Genomic DNA, 16,096 nt, shown 5'->3' on the forward strand with positions numbered 1-16,096 from the left:
GAGTCTTGGTGCATGTTGTAGCTAGCAGAGTTGGCACATTGGGGTCAATTTATCAAGTGCCGGACGGACATGATTCGCTGTAGCTAATCATGTCCGATAAACATAGCTAAATTACTTGTGAAATGTTTGTGCAATGCCACGCCCTACACATTCGCGGCCAATAGGCCGCTCGCAGGGGGTGTCAATCATCCCGATCGGGTGGCGGACAAGTTAAGGAGCAGCAGTCTAACGACCGCTGCTTCTTAACTTACGTTTTCAGCGAGCCGGAAACATCGGGCATAGAAAGCAGCATTCACTGCTTGTTAAATCTACCCCATTGTATTTACAGAATGTACATTCCTATTGCAGCACTGACAAACACACATTTTGGGCTGTGTGCTAAAACTATTATCTAAAGGGATATTATATAGCCATGAAAGTGCAAGGATATGTTATTCCTCTAGGGTTGTAAGGACCACATTAGTGCTTAGACTGTTACTTCTGAGAGGGTTAACAAGGCAGAGAGAGAGAGTGCAGAGGAAAAGTGAAAGTGGAGAAGAAGGTAAAGTTAAAGGGACACTAAACCCAAACTTTTTCTTTCATGGTTCAAATAGAGCATGCAATTTTAAGCAACTCTCTAATTTACTCCTATTATCAAATTTTCTTCGTTCTCTTGCTATCTTTATTTAAAAAGCAGGAATGTGATGCATAGGAGCCGGATCATTTTTGGTTGAGAACCTGGGTTATGCTTGCTTATTGGTGGGTAAATGTAAGCCTCCAATAAGCAAGTGCTATCCATGGTTCTGAACCAAAAATGGGCTAGCTGCTAAGATTTACATTACTGCTTTTACAATAAAGATAGAAAGAGAACGAAGAAAAATTGGTAATAGAAGTAAATTAGAAAGTTGATTAAAATGTCATGCTCTATCTGAATTATGAAAGAAAAAATGTGGGTGCAGTGTCCCTTTAAGAGAGAATGGATAAAAAAAGAGTGAAAAGATATGAGAGAGGGGAAAGAGATTGTAAAGAGAAAATATGGCCTGAGAGAAAAGGGACAAGGTAACAAGAGAGATTGAAGAGTGGAGGGAGTTAAGAAAGTAACGGCTAGATTGCGAGTTTTGCGGTAATAGGGGTGTGGTGCTAACGAGCAGTTTTTTCTCACCGCTCACTTTCATACAGCGCTGGTATTATGTGTTTTTACAAACCCGGGGCCCGATCCGATATGCAGCGTCGCCCGCAAATGCCGGCGACGCTGAATTTTGCGCTGGTTTGGTATCCTATATACGCCGTAACCTAGAAGTTATGCTCGTATATTTCTGCCGTCGCCCGTAGTTTTTTGGGCCATAGGCAGGTATACCAAACCAGCGCAGTTTGGTATCCAATATACAGCGTAAGGACTTACGTGGCGAAAATGGAGAAATCTTACTCCATTTTCACCTCGCCACAAAAAGCAGCCGTAGTAAGCCTTACGCTGTCTATTGGAGCCCCGTAACTCCCTAAACTAGCTACAAAATAAACCTAACGCATGCGCAATGTCTATCTACCTGTCAACCGCGATCCCCCGCCGCAATCCCTAATAAAATATTTAACCCCTAAACCGCCGCTCCCGGACCCCGCCGTGACCTACATTAACTACCCCCTAATGTGATCCTCCTACACCGTCGCCAACTATATTAAACTACCCCCTAAAGTGAGCCCCTTACACCGCCGCCATCTACCTTACCTACCCCCTAAAGTGAGCTCCTACCCCGCCGCCATCTATTTTAAAATTATTAACCCCTAATTTAATCCCCCTACCCCATCGCCAGCTATATTAAATTATTTAACCCCTAAAATACTAAACTATCCCTACCACTAAACCTAAGTCTAACCCTACAAATAGCCCTGAAAAGGGCTTTTTGCGTGGCATTACCCCAAAGTAAACTGCTCTATTGCCAGCCCTTAAAAGGGCTTTTTGCGGGGCATGCCCCAAAGAAAACTGCTCTTTTACCAGCCCTTAAAAGGGCTTTTGGCGGGGCTTTGTCACAAAGTAAACTGCTCTTTTGCATCTAATCTAAATCCCCCTACACCGCCACCACCTATAATAAATGTATTAACCCCTAATTTAATCCCCCTACACCGCCGCCACCTATAATAAATGTATTAACCCCTAATCTAATCCCCCTACACCGCCGCCACCTATAATAAATGTATTAACCCTTAATCTAATCCCCCTACACCGCCACCACCTATAATAAATGTATTAACCCCTAATCTAATCCCCCTACACCGCTGCCACCTATATTAAACACATTAACCCCTAATCTAATCCCCCTACACCGCCGCCAGCTATATTAACTATATTAACCCTAATTATATTAGGGTTAATATAGTTAATATAGTTATTATATTATATATATTAACTATATTAACCCTAATTATATTAGAGTTAATATAGTTAATATCGTTATTATATTATATATATATTAAGTATAATAACCCTATCTAACTCTAACATCCCTAACTAAACTCTTATTAAAATAAATCTAATATTAATATTATTAATTGAAATATTCCTATTTAAATCTAAATACTTACCTATAAAATAAACCCTAAGATAGCTACAATGTAATTAATAATTACATTGTAGCTATGTTAGGGTTTATATTTATTTTACAGGTAACTTGGTATTTATTTTAACTAGGTTAATAACTATTTAATAGCTACCTAGTTAAAATAATTACCAATTTACCTGTAAAATAAATCCTAACCTAAGTTACAAATACACCTACACTATCAATAAATTAAATAAACTACAAATATCTAAACTAAAATACAATTAAATAAACTAAACTAAATTACAAAAAAAAACAAACCCTAAATTACAAAAAATAAAAAAAAGATTACAAGATTTTTAAGCTAATTACACCGATTCTAAGCCCCCTAATAAAATAATAAAGCCCAACAAATTAAAAAAAAATCCCTACCCTATTCTAAATTTAAAAAGTTAGCTCTTTTACCTTACCAGCCCTTAAAAGGGCCTTTTGCGGGGCATGCCCCAAATAAAACTGCTCTTTTGCCTGAAAAAAAACCCACAATACCACCCCCCAACATTACGACCCACCACCCACGTACCCCTATTCTAAACCCACCCAAACCCCCCTTAAAAAAAACTAACACTACCCCCCTGAAGATCTCCCTACCTTGTATTCACCCAGCCGGGCAGAACTCTTCATCCGATCCGGGCGATGTCTTCAATCAAGCGGCAGTGAAGTCTTCTTCCATCCCGGCGATGTCTTCAATCAAGCGGCAAAGAAGTCTTCTTCCATTCGGGCGATGTCTTCAAGCAAGCGGCAGAGAGTCTTCTTCCATCTGGCGATGTCTTCAAGCAAAGCGGCATCTTCAACCTAGAAGTTACGATCGTATATTTCTGCCGTCGCCCATAGTTTTTTGGGCCATAGGCAGGTATACCAAACCAGCGCAGTTTGGTATCCAATATACAGCGTAAGGACTTACGTGGCGAAAATGGAGAAATCTTACTCCATTTTCACCTCGCCACAAAAAGCAGCCGTAGTAAGCCTTACGCTGTCTATTGGAGCCCCGTAACTCCCTAAACTAGCTACAAAATAAACCTAACGCATGCGCAATCTCTATCTACCTGTCAACCGCGATCCCCCGCCGCAATCCCTAATAAAATATTTAACCCTAAACCGCCGCTCCCGGACCCCGCCGTGACCTACATTAACTACCCCCTAATGTGATCCCCCTACACCGTCGCCAACTATATTAAACTACCCCCTAAAGTGAGCCCCTTACACCACCGCCATCTACCTTACCTACCCACTAAAGTGAGCCCCTTACACCGCCGCCATCTAACTTACCTACCCACTAAAGTGAGCCCCTTACACCGCGGCCATCTACCTTACCTACCCCCTAAAGTGAGCTCCTACCCCGCCGCCATCTATTTTAAAATTATTAACCCCTAATTTAATCCCCCTACCCCGTCGCCAGCTATATTAAATTATTTAACCCCTAAAATACTAAACTATCCCTACCACTAAACCTAAGTCTAACCCTACAAATAGCCCTGAAAAGGGCTTTTTGCGTGGCATTACCCCAAAGTAAACTGCTCTATTGCCAGCCCTTAAAAGGGCTTTTTGCGGGGCATGCCCCCAAGAAAACTGCTCTTTTACCAGCCCTTAAAAGGGCTTTTGGCGGGGCTTTGTCACAAAGTAAACTGCTCTTTTGCATCTAATCTAAATCCCCCTACACCGCCACCACCTATAATAAATGTATTAACTCCTAATTTAATCCCCCTACACCGCCGCCACCTATAATAAATGTATTAACCCTTAATCTAATCCCCCTACACCGCCGCCACCTATAATAAATGTATTAACCCTTAATCTAATCCCCCTACACCGCCACCACCTATAATAAATGATTAACCCCTAATCTAATCCCCCTACACCGCTGCCACCTATATTAAACACATTAACCCCTAATCTAATCCCCCTACACCGCCGCCAGCTATATTAACTATATTAACCCTAATTATATTAGGGTTAATATAGTTAATATAGTTATTATATTATATATATATATATATATATATATATATTAAGTATAATAACCCTATCTAACTCTAACATCCCTAACTAAACTCTTATTAAAATAAATCTAATATTAATATTATTAATTGAAATATTCCTATTTAAATCTAAATACTTACCTATAAAATAAACCCTAAGATAGCTACAATGTAATTAATAATTACATTGTGGCTATTTTAGGGTTTATATTTATTTTACAGGTAACTTGGTATTTATTTTAACTAGGTACAATAGCTATTAAATAGTTAATAACTATTTAATAGCTACCTAGTTAAAATAATTACCAATTTACCTGTAAAATAAATCCTAACCTAAGTTACAAATACACCTACACTATCAATAAATTAAATAAACTACAAATATCTAAACTAAAATACAATTAAATAAACTAAACTAAATTACAAAAAAAAAAAAACACTAAATTACAAAAAATTAAAAAAAGATTACAAGATTTTTAAGCTAATTACACCGATTCTAAGCCCCCTAATAAAATAATAAAGCCCAACAAATTAAAAAAAAATCCCTACCCTATTCTAAATTTAAAAAGTTAGCTCTTTTACCTTACCAGCCCTTAAAAGGGCCTTTTGCGGGGCATGCCCCAAAGAAAACTGCTCTTTTGCCTGAAAAAAACACACAATACCACCCCCCAACATTACGACCCACCACCCACATACCCCTATTCTAAACCCACCCAAATCCCCCTTAAAAAAACCTAACACTACCCCCCTGAAGATCTCCCTACCTTGTATTCACCCAGCCGGGCAGAACTCTTCATCCGATCCGGGCGATGTCTTCAATCAAGCGGCAGTGAAGTCTTCTTCCATCCCGGCGATGTCTTCAATCAAGCGGCAAAGAAGTCTTCTTCCATTCGGGCGATGTCTTCAAGCAAGCGGCAGAGAGTCTTCTTCCATCCGGCGATGTCTTCAAGCAAAGCGGCATCTTCAATCTTCTTTCTTCACTCCTCCGCCGCGGAGCATCCATCCGGCACGACGACTTCCCGACGAATGAGGTTCCTTTAAATGACGTCATCCAAGATGGCATCCGTCGAATTCCGATTGGCTGATAGGATTCTATCAGCCAATCGGAATTAAGGTAGAAAAATCTGATTGGCTGATTGAATCAGCCAATCAGATTCAAGTTCAATCCAATTGGCTGATTGATTCAGCCAATCAGATTGAACTTGAATCTGATTGGCTGATTCAATCAGCCAATCAGATTTTTCTACCTTAATTCCGATTGGCTGATAGAATCCTATCAGCCAATCGGAATTCGACGAACGCCATCTTGGATGACATCATTTAAAGGAACCTCATTCGTCGGGAAGTCGTCGTGCCGGATGGATGCTCCGCGGCGGAGGAGCGAAGAAAGAAGATTGAAGATGCCGCTTTACTTGAAGACATCGCCGGATGGAAGAAGACTCTCGGCCGCTTGCTTGAAGACATCGCCCGGATGGAAGAAGACTTCTTTGCCGCTTGATTGAAGATATCGCCGGGATGGAAGAAGACTTCACTGCCGCTTGATTGAAGACATCGCCCGGATCGGATGAAGAGTTCTGCCCGGCTGGGTGAATACAAGGTAGGGAGATCTTCAGGGGGGTAGTGTTAGTTTTTTTTAAGGGGGGTTTGGGTGGGTTTAGAATAGGGGTATGTGGGTGGTGGGTCGTAATGTTGGGGGGTGGTATTGTGGGGGTTTTTTCAGGCAAAAGAGCAGTTTTCTTTGGGGCATGCCCCGCAAAAGGCCCTTTTAAGGGCTGGTAAGGTAAAAGAGCTAACTTTTTAAATTTAGAATAGGGTAGGGAATTTTTTTTATTTTGGGGGGCTTTATTATTTTATTAGGGGGCTTAGAATAGGTGTAATTAGCTTAAAAATCTTGTAATCTTTTTTTTATTTTTTGTAATTTAGTGTTTGTTTTTTGTAATTTAGTTTAGTTTATTTAATTGTATTTTAGTTTAGATATTTGTAGTTTATTTAATTTATTGATAGTGTAGGTGTATTTGTAACTTAGGTTAGGATTTATTTTACAGGTAAATTGGTAATTATTTTAACTAGGTAGCTATTAAATAGTTATTAACTATTTAATAGCTATTGTACCTAGTTAAAATAAATACCAAGTTACCTGTAAAATAAATATAAACCCTAAAATAGCTACAATGTAATTATTAATTACATTGTAGCTATCTTAGGGTTTATTTTATAGGTAAGTATTTAGATTTAAATAGGAATATTTCAATTAATAATATTAATATTAGATTTATTTAAATAAGAGTTTAGTTAGGGATGTTAGAGTTAGATAGGGTTATTATACTTAATATATATATAATATAATAACGATATTAACTATATTAACCCTAATATAATTAGGCTTAATATAGTTAATATATATAATATAATAACTATATTAACTATATTAACCCTAATATAATTAGGGTTAATATAGTTAATATAGCTGGCGGTGGTGTAGGGGGATTAGATTAGGGGTTAATGTGTTTAATATAGGTAGCGGCGGTGTAGGGGGATTAGATTAGGGGTAAATACATTTATTATAGGTGGTGGCGGTGTAGGGGGATTTAGATTAGATGCAAAAGAGCAGTTTACTTTGTGACAAAGCCCTTTTAAGGGCTGGTAAAAGAGCAGTTTTCTTTGGGGCATGCCCCGCAAAAAGCCCTTTTAAGGGCTGGCAATAAAGCAGTTTACTTTGGGGTAATGCCACGCAAAAAGCCCTTTTCAGGGCTATTTGTAGGGTTAGACTTAGGTTTAGTGGTAGGGATAGTTTAGTATTTTAGGGGTTAAATAATTTAATATAGCTGGCGGCGGGGTAGGGGGATTAGATTAGGGGTTAATTAATTTAATATAGGTGGCGGCGGGGTAGGGGGATTAAATTAGGGGTTGATTAATTTAATATAGGTGGCGGCGGGGTAGGGGGATTAGATTAGGGGTTAATTAATTTAATATAGGTGGCGGCGGGGTAGGGGGATTAGATTAGGGGTTAAATAATTTAATATAGGTGGCGGCTGTGTAGGGGGATTAGATTAGGGGTTAAATAATTTAATATAGGTGGCGGCGGGGTAGGGGGATTAGATTAGGGGTTAAATAATTTAATATAGGTGGCGGCGGGGTAGGGGGATTAAATTAGGGGTTAATAATTTTAAAATAGATGGTGGCGAGGTAGGGGCTCACTTTAGGGGGTTATAGATTTAATATAGCTGGCGGCGGGGTCCAGGAGTGGCGGTTTAGGGGTTAATAACTTTATTAGGTGGCGGCGGGGTCCGGGAGTGGCGGTTTAGGGGTTAATACATTTTTTTATTGTGAGGATAGTGATGGGGGATAGCGGATAGAGGGTTAGACGTGTCGGGCTATGTTTGGGAGGCGTGTTAGACAGTACGGGTGATTTCATACTTTAGTCAGGTTTTGTAGGCGCCGGCAGTTTCTAAAGTGCTGTAAGTCACTGGCGACTCCAGAAATTTGTACTTATGCAGATTTCTGGACATCGCTGGTTTGTCAGACTTACGGCACTTTAGCCTCTGACGGCGCCGTATATTGGATAGCTCGAGTTGCGAGCTGAAACTGCGGGCGGCGGGGGTTCCCTCACTTGCGCCGCAAACTACGGTGCATATCGGATCGCGCCCCCGGCGTTAAAAGACAAAAAGTGAGCGTAGAGCAACATTTTGCTCCAAATCTAGCTTCAATACCAGCGCTGCTTAAGTCAGCGGTGAGCAGGTGTAACGTGCTCATGCACGATTTCCCCATAGGAATCAACGGGGAGAGCCGGCTGGAAAAAAAGTCTAACACCTGCAAAAAAGCAGCGTAAAACTGAGTAACGCAGCCCCATTGATTCCTATGGGGAAATAAAATTTATGTTTACACCTAACATCCTAACATGAACCCGAGTCTAAACACCCCTAATCTTACACTTATTAACCCCTAATCTGCCGCCCCCGACATCGCCACCACCTATATTATATTTATTAACCCCTAATCTGTTGCCCACAATGTTGCCGCCACCTACCTACACTTATTAACCCCTAATCTGCTGCCCCAACGTCGCCGCCACTATAATAAACATATTAACCCCTAAACCGCCACACTCCCGCCTCGCAAACATTAGTTAAATATTATTAACCCCTAATCTGCCGTCCCTAACATCACCACCTACCTACATTTATTAACCCCTAATCTGCCGACCCCCAACGTCGCCGCCACTATACTAAATGTATTAACCCCTAAACCTAAGTCTAACCCTAACACCCCCTAACTTAAATATAATTTAAATAAATCTAAATAAAATTAATATCATTAACTAAATTATTCCAATTTAAAACTAAATACCTGTAAAATAAACTTTAAGCTAGCTACAATATAACTAATAGTTACATTGTATCTATTTTAGGGGTTATTTTTATTTTACAGGCAAGTTTGTATTTATTTTAACTAGGTAGAATAGTTACTAAATAGTTATTAACTATTTAATAACTACCTAGCTAAAATAAATACAAAAGTACCTGTAAAATAAAACCTAACCTAAGTTACAATAACACCTAACACTACACCATAATTAAATAAACTAACTAAATTAAATAAATTAAATTAGCTAAAGTACAAAAAAACCCCCACTAAATTAAAGAAAATAATAAACAAATTACAAGATCTTTAAACTAATTACACCTAATCTAATAGCCCTATCAAAATAAAAAAAAGCCCCCCCCCAAAATAAAAAAAAACCCCTAGCCTAAACTAAAGTACCAATAGCCCTTAAAAGGTCCTTTTGCGGGGCATTGCCCCAAAGTAATCAGCTCTTTTACCTGTAAAAAAAAAATACAAACAACCCCCCAACAGTAAAACCCACCACCCACACAACCAACCCCCCAAATAAAAATCTAACTAAAAAAACCTAAGCTCCCCATTGCCCTGAAAAGGGCATTTGGATGGGCATTGCCCTTAAAAGGGCAGTTAGCTCTTTTGCGGCCCAAACCCTAATCTAAAAAATAAAACCCACCCAATAAACTCTTAAAAAAACCTAACACTAACCCCCTGAAGATCGACTTACTGCTCTGAAGATCCGACATCCATCATCAAGGAAGCAGCAGAAGTCTTCATCCGACCGGGCCGAAGTCCTCAACGAAGCCGGGAGAAGTCTTCATCCATCTTGGATGACGTCACTTAAAGGAACCGTCATTCGTTGTTAGTCCGTCGGATGAAGAGGATGCTCCGCGTCGGATGTCTTGAAGTTCAAGAAGCCGCTCCACGTCGGATGGATGAAGATAGAAGATGCCGTCTGGATGAAGACTTCTGCCCGTGTGGAGGACCACTTCACCCGGCTTGGATGAAGACTTCTCCCGGCTTCGTTGAGGACTTCAGCCCGGTTGGATGAAGACTTCTGCCGCTTCCTTGAGGATGGATGTCGGATCTTCAGAACAGTAAGTCGATCTTCAGGGGGTTAGTGTTAGGTTTTTTTAAGAGTTTATTGGGTGGGTTTTATTTTTTAGATTAGGGTTGCAATGCAATGCCCATCCAAATGCCCTTTTCAGGGCAATGGGGAGCTTAGGTTTTTTTAGATAGTATTTTATTTGGGGGGTTGGTTGTGTGGGTGGTGGGTTTTACTGTTGGGGGGGTTGTTTGTAAAAAATTTTTACAGGTAAAAGAGCGGATTACTTTGGGGCAATGCCCCGCAAAAGGCCCTTTTAAGGGCTATTGGTAGTTTAGTTTAGGCTAGGGTTTTTTATTTTGGGGGGGGCTTTTTTTATTTTGATAGGGCTATTAGATTATATGTGTAATTAGTTTAAATATCTTGTAATTTGTTTATTATTTTCTGTCATTTAGTGGGGGGGATTGTACTTTAGCTAATTTAATTTATTTAATTGTATTTAATTTAGTCAATTTATTTAATTATAGTGTAGTGTTAGGTGTTATTGTAACTTCGGTTAGGTTTTATTTTACAGGTAAATTTGTATTTATTTTAGCTAGGTAGTTATTAAATAGTTAATAACTATTTAGTAACTATTCTACCTAGTTAAAATAAATACAAACTTGCCTGTAAAATAAAAATAAATTATAAGATAGAAACAATATAACTATTAGTTATATTGTAGCTAGCTTAGGGTTTATTTTACAGGTAAGTATTTAGTTATAAATCGGAATTATTTAGTTAATGATAGTAATTTTATTTAGATTTATTTAAATTATATTTAAGTTAGTGGGGGTGACATTGGGGGCAGCAGATTAGGGGTTAATAAATGTAGGAAGGTTGCAGCGACATTGGGGGCGGCAGATTAGGGGCTAATAAATATAATGTAGGTTGCGGCGATGTCCGGAGCGGAAGATTAGGGGTTAATAAGTATAATGTAGGTGGTGGCGATATTAGGGGAGGCAGATTAGGGGTTAATATTATTTAACTAGTGTTTGTGAGGCGGGAGTGCGGTGGTTTAGGGGTTAATATGTTTATTCTAGTGGCGGCGATGTCTGGAGCGGCAGATTAGGGGTTAATAATTTTATTATAGTGTTTGCAATGCGGGAGGGCCTTGGTTTAGGGTTTAATAGGTATTTTATGCGTGTTAGTGTACTTTTTAGCACTTTAGTTATGAGTTTTATGTTACGGCGTTGTACCATAAAACTCATAACTACTGACTTTCAAATGCGTTAGGAATCTTGACGGGATAGGGTGTACCGCTCACTTTTTGGCCTCCTAGGACAGACTTGTAATACCAGCGCTATGGAAGTCCAATAGAAAAAAGACTTTACCAAGTTTACGTAAGTTGTTTTGCGGTAAGGCTAAAAATGTGTGTAGTGCCCCTAAACCTACAAGACTCGTAATACCAGCGGTAGAAAAAAAGCAGCGTTAGCACCTGTTAATGCTGCTTTTTAGTTTACCGCAAAACTCGTAATGTAGCCGTTAGTTAAGAGCGAGATGGGAGAGATGATAATTATGAAAAAAACATCTCCAGGTCTGCTATGACCTTCCATAACTGTCAGCAATTTCTGCTTTCTCTCAGTTCAACAACCTTCTTTTTATATCCAGCTGTTGTCTTCCCCAGAACCCCTAATTCATTTTTCTAACTGCTATGAACTTATTTTGTTAATTTATTACTGTATGTAGCATTATTTCATTTGTTATGGTATAAAATAAAAACAATATTACAAAATAGCAGTGGGTGGGGTGTGGGTGGGATTAGATGTGGCGAGTAACATTTTATCATGGCTAGTAGTTTAGGACTTGAAATTTTGAGCCCATATATTATAATTTTTTCAGCACTGGCAAAATGCTTGCAAAAAAATTAATTAATGTTGTTATGTCGCTCACTGCAAAAGCCCAATATCATGCAAAAGGAACACAGACATAAGGATTAAAAAAATATATATATTTAGCAAAATAGTCCGGTGTAATACTTTAGTATATTTTATGTGGTTAGATGATTAAAGACATGCTGAATTATTACTGTCATTAAATTAGAAAGAAAAAAAAGAATAAAATGTGTATAATGTCTCTTTAAAGTGCCATAACATGCTCTAATTCATTATCGCATGTCATTTTAAGACTAGTAACCCTGCACAACTGAGTGTTTAACCCCCACAAAGGGATTAAACACATAGTAGAAATAAACACTTGGGATCTGCAGAGCACTGCGGGTCTCGAGCAGAAATCACTACTGATTTAATCAGCAGAGCTAGTTACACAGCTGAGTTGCGTGCTGCTGATTGTAACAGTGCTCACAAAAGTAAGCTATGATCAGTGATGTAAAAATGACATATTCTAAGCAATTAGAGCGTCATTTTTGTATTTGAATGTGCATTTAAACATGTTGTTTAAATGTGTATGATACAGGTCAAACAAAGATTTCGTTGGAGGGACCTACCTCTCCCTTAAGTGTGGCCATTTTGTGTCTCCATCTGCCCTTATTCAAAGGGGCAATCTTAGCCCAAACATTCAACTTTGTGTTAAATACCCAGGCATCACTGCTGGTCATGTGACCTCCTGCAACAGAACAAATAGAAAACTGTGAAGCCAATGAATTGGTAGGTAAGTGACAAGCATTTCTGGTGTAAGTAAGAAAGAAGATATGTCAATGATAAAACAGAAGGATATCAGAAAAAAAAATAGCTTGTTGTTTCTTAGTTGAGCAAATATTAATTTTACATATAACATTACCAAAAAAATAAATTCTATAATCAGATATTCATATTCATTCTATAGAAGCTATTGCCTGCCAGAGCACATGTTAAGGAAACAATTCAGTCTATTAACCCATTCCATTCCATGTCAAATTTATTCCTATCCCTACTCAATACCTTTTAGTTAGAAGCATCTTACATTATCCCCATCCCTGGATTTTGTGGCCGGTGACTGCCTCAATAATCCTACCTAGGCCCAGTAGGGTCAGGTGACTGGTTCACTACTCTCACTAATCCTACCTAGGCCCAGTAGGGTCAGGTGACTGGTCCACTACCCTCACTAATCCTACCTAGGCCCAGTAGGGTCAGGTACCTTGTTTACTACTCTTTACTAATCCTACCTAAGCCCAGTAAGGCCAGGTGACTGGTTCACTACCCTCACTAATACTACCTAGGCCAGGTAGGGTCAGGTGACTGTTCACTTCTCTCACTAATCCTACCTAGGCCTAGTAGGGTCAAGTGACTGGTTCACCTACCCTTCACTAATCCTATCTAGGCCCAGTAGGGTCAGGTGACTGGTTCACTACTCTCACTAATCCTACCTAGGCCCAGCAGGGTCAGGTGACTGGTTCACTACTCTCACTAATCCTACCTAGGCCCAGTAGGGTCAGGTGACTGGTTCACTACCCTTTACTAATCCTACCTAGGCCCAGCAGGGTCAGGTGACTGGTTCACTACTCTCACTAATCCTACCTAGGCCCAGCAGGGTCAGGTGACTGCTGCTTCAGACTGGTTGACTGCTCTTCTTGGAAGATACTTTACAGGGTTTAAACATAAATGCAATAATAAAATCCGTTAATTGGAATTGGACCATGTAATTTTTGTGTTAGAAAGTTCCTTTAACAAAGAAAATATCACGACCACCCCATAAGTTTATTAATGTGGAGCTTTTAATGGAAAAGAATATGATATATTTCAGTATATGCTGATTATGGGCTAGATTACAAGTGGAGATCTAATTTATCGCATGCCAGTTTACATTGCAGTCTAAGGGGACTGTGGTATTCCTATAAATATATATTTATTTGCTTATATACATATATATATATATATATATATATATATATATATATATATATGTGTGTGTGTGTGTGTGTGTGTATATACTTTCTCAGTCAAATAGTTAAAAACATGCAATATCATTTTTAATGTGTTTTTAATAAAAAAAATACTTGAAATTCCTATGTTTTCACACAGAAGAAAATGTTGTTTTTATTTTTAATTAGAAACATATATACAGTCATGGCCAAAATATTAGCACCCCTGCATTTCTGTCAGATAATGCACCACCAGAAAATTGTTGCAATTACAAATGTTTAGGCATTCTCATGTTTATTTCTTTTGGTGGATTGGTATGACACAAAAAAGTAGAGGAAAAAAGCCAAATCTGACACATTCCACACAAAACTCCAAAAATGGACTGGACAAAATGAATGGCCCGCTCAAATTAATATTTGTTAGCACACCCCTTGGAAAAAATAACTGAAATCAATCACTTCCTGTAACCATCAATGAGTTTCTTACACTTGTCTACTGGAATTTTGGGCCACCCTTGTTTAGCCAACTGCTCCAGGTCTCTCAGATTGGAAGGGTTCCTTTTCCAAACTGCTGTTTTGAGATCTCTCCACATGTGCTCTATGGGATTGAGATCTGGACTTATTGCTGGCCAGTTCAGTACTCTCCAGTGCTTTGTCTTAAACCATTTTGGGTGCTTTTTGATGTGTGCTTTGGGTCATTGTCCTGCTGTAAGACCCATGACCTCTGACAGAGACCCAACTTTCTGACACTGGGCCCTACATTGCACCACAGAATTCTTTGGTAGTCTTCAGATTTCATAATGTCATGCATACATTCAAGACATCCAGTGCATAAAGCAGCAAAGCAACTCCAAAACATCAGTGAACCTCCACCATGTTTGCCTGTAGGACCTGTATTCTCTTTTTAAAAGCCTTGTTTCTTTTTCTGAAAACAGTAGAATGATGGGCTTTACCAAAAAGCTGTAATTTTGTTTCGTCTGTCCAAAGCACATTCTCCCAAAAGGATTTTGGCTTCCTCAGGTAAGTTTTGGCAAACTCCAATCTGGCTTTTTTATGTTTGTGTCAGCAGTGGGGTCCTCCTGGGTCTTCCGACCATAGCGTCCCATTTCATTCAGATGGAGACGTATAGTGCAAACTGACACATTTGTACCCTGTGTCTGAAGGTCAGCTTGAATTTGTCTGGAAGTTGATCGAGGTTCTTTATCCACCATTCGAACAATCCTTGGTTGCAAACTTTTATCTATTTTTCTCTTTTGACCATGTCCAGGGAGATTAGCTACAGTGCCATGGGCTGTAAACTTCTTGACAATGTTGCACACAGTGGACACAGGAACATATATATTTCTGGAGATGGACATGTAACCTTGAGATTGTCTATGTTTTTCCACAATTTTTGTTCTCAAATCCTCAGACAATTCTTTGCTGCTCTTTCTCTTCTCCATGCTCAGTGTGGCACACAGAGACACACAACAGGTTGAGTAAAATTTTCACCATTTTAACTGGTTGCCGGTGTGATTTCTATTTTGTCAGCACCTGTTAATTGATACAGGTGAGTTTAATTACAAATTACAGGAGCATCACAAATTGGAATGTAATTATTTCTCACAATTTTGAGAAGGTGCCAATAATTTTGTCCAGTCCATTTTTGGAGTTTTACGTGGAATTTGTCAGATTTGGCTTTTTCTTCTCCAGTTTTTTATGTCATGAAAATGCATAAACATTTGTAATTGCAACACTTTTCTGGGTGAAGTGGTACATTATCTGACAGAAATGCAAGGGTGCCAATATTTTTGGCCATTACTGTGTATATATGTGTATATATATATATATATATATATATATATATATATATATATATATATATATATATATATATATATATAAATATATATATATATATATATATATATATATATATAGATATAGATATATACTGTGTATATATATATAAAAATATATATATATATATATATATATATATATATATATATATATATATATATATATATATATATAGTACACCCCTCACATTTTTGTAAATATTTTAGTATATCTTTTCATATGACAACACTGAAGAAATGACACTTTGCTACAATGTAAAGTAATGAGTATACAGCCTGTATAACAGTGTAAATTTGCTGTCCCCTCAAAATAACTCAACACACAGCCATTAATGTCTAAACCGTTGGCAACAAAAGTGAGTACACCACTAAGTGGAAATGTCCAAATTGGGCACAATTAGCCATTTTCCCTCCCCGGTGTCATGTGATTTGTTAGTGTTACAAGGTCTCAAGTGTGAATGGGGAGCAGGTGTGTTAAATTTGGT

General features: G+C 38.5%; 1 protein-coding gene across 1 annotated transcript in view; it reads right to left on the reverse strand.

Annotated features, from left to right (window-relative positions):
* Window positions 1-16,096, reverse strand: part of KLHL35 (kelch like family member 35) — a 91,759-nt gene that overhangs the window by 32,314 nt on the left and 43,349 nt on the right. The window contains exon 4 of the mRNA XM_053705086.1: window positions 12,418-12,536. Coding sequence (XP_053561061.1) covers window positions 12,418-12,536 — 119 coding nt within the window. The remainder of the gene's footprint in view (window positions 1-12,417; window positions 12,537-16,096) is intronic.

The sequence above is a fragment of the Bombina bombina genome, chromosome 3 (assembly GCF_027579735.1).
Source record: "Bombina bombina isolate aBomBom1 chromosome 3, aBomBom1.pri, whole genome shotgun sequence".
NCBI lineage: Eukaryota > Metazoa > Chordata > Amphibia > Anura > Bombinatoridae > Bombina > Bombina bombina.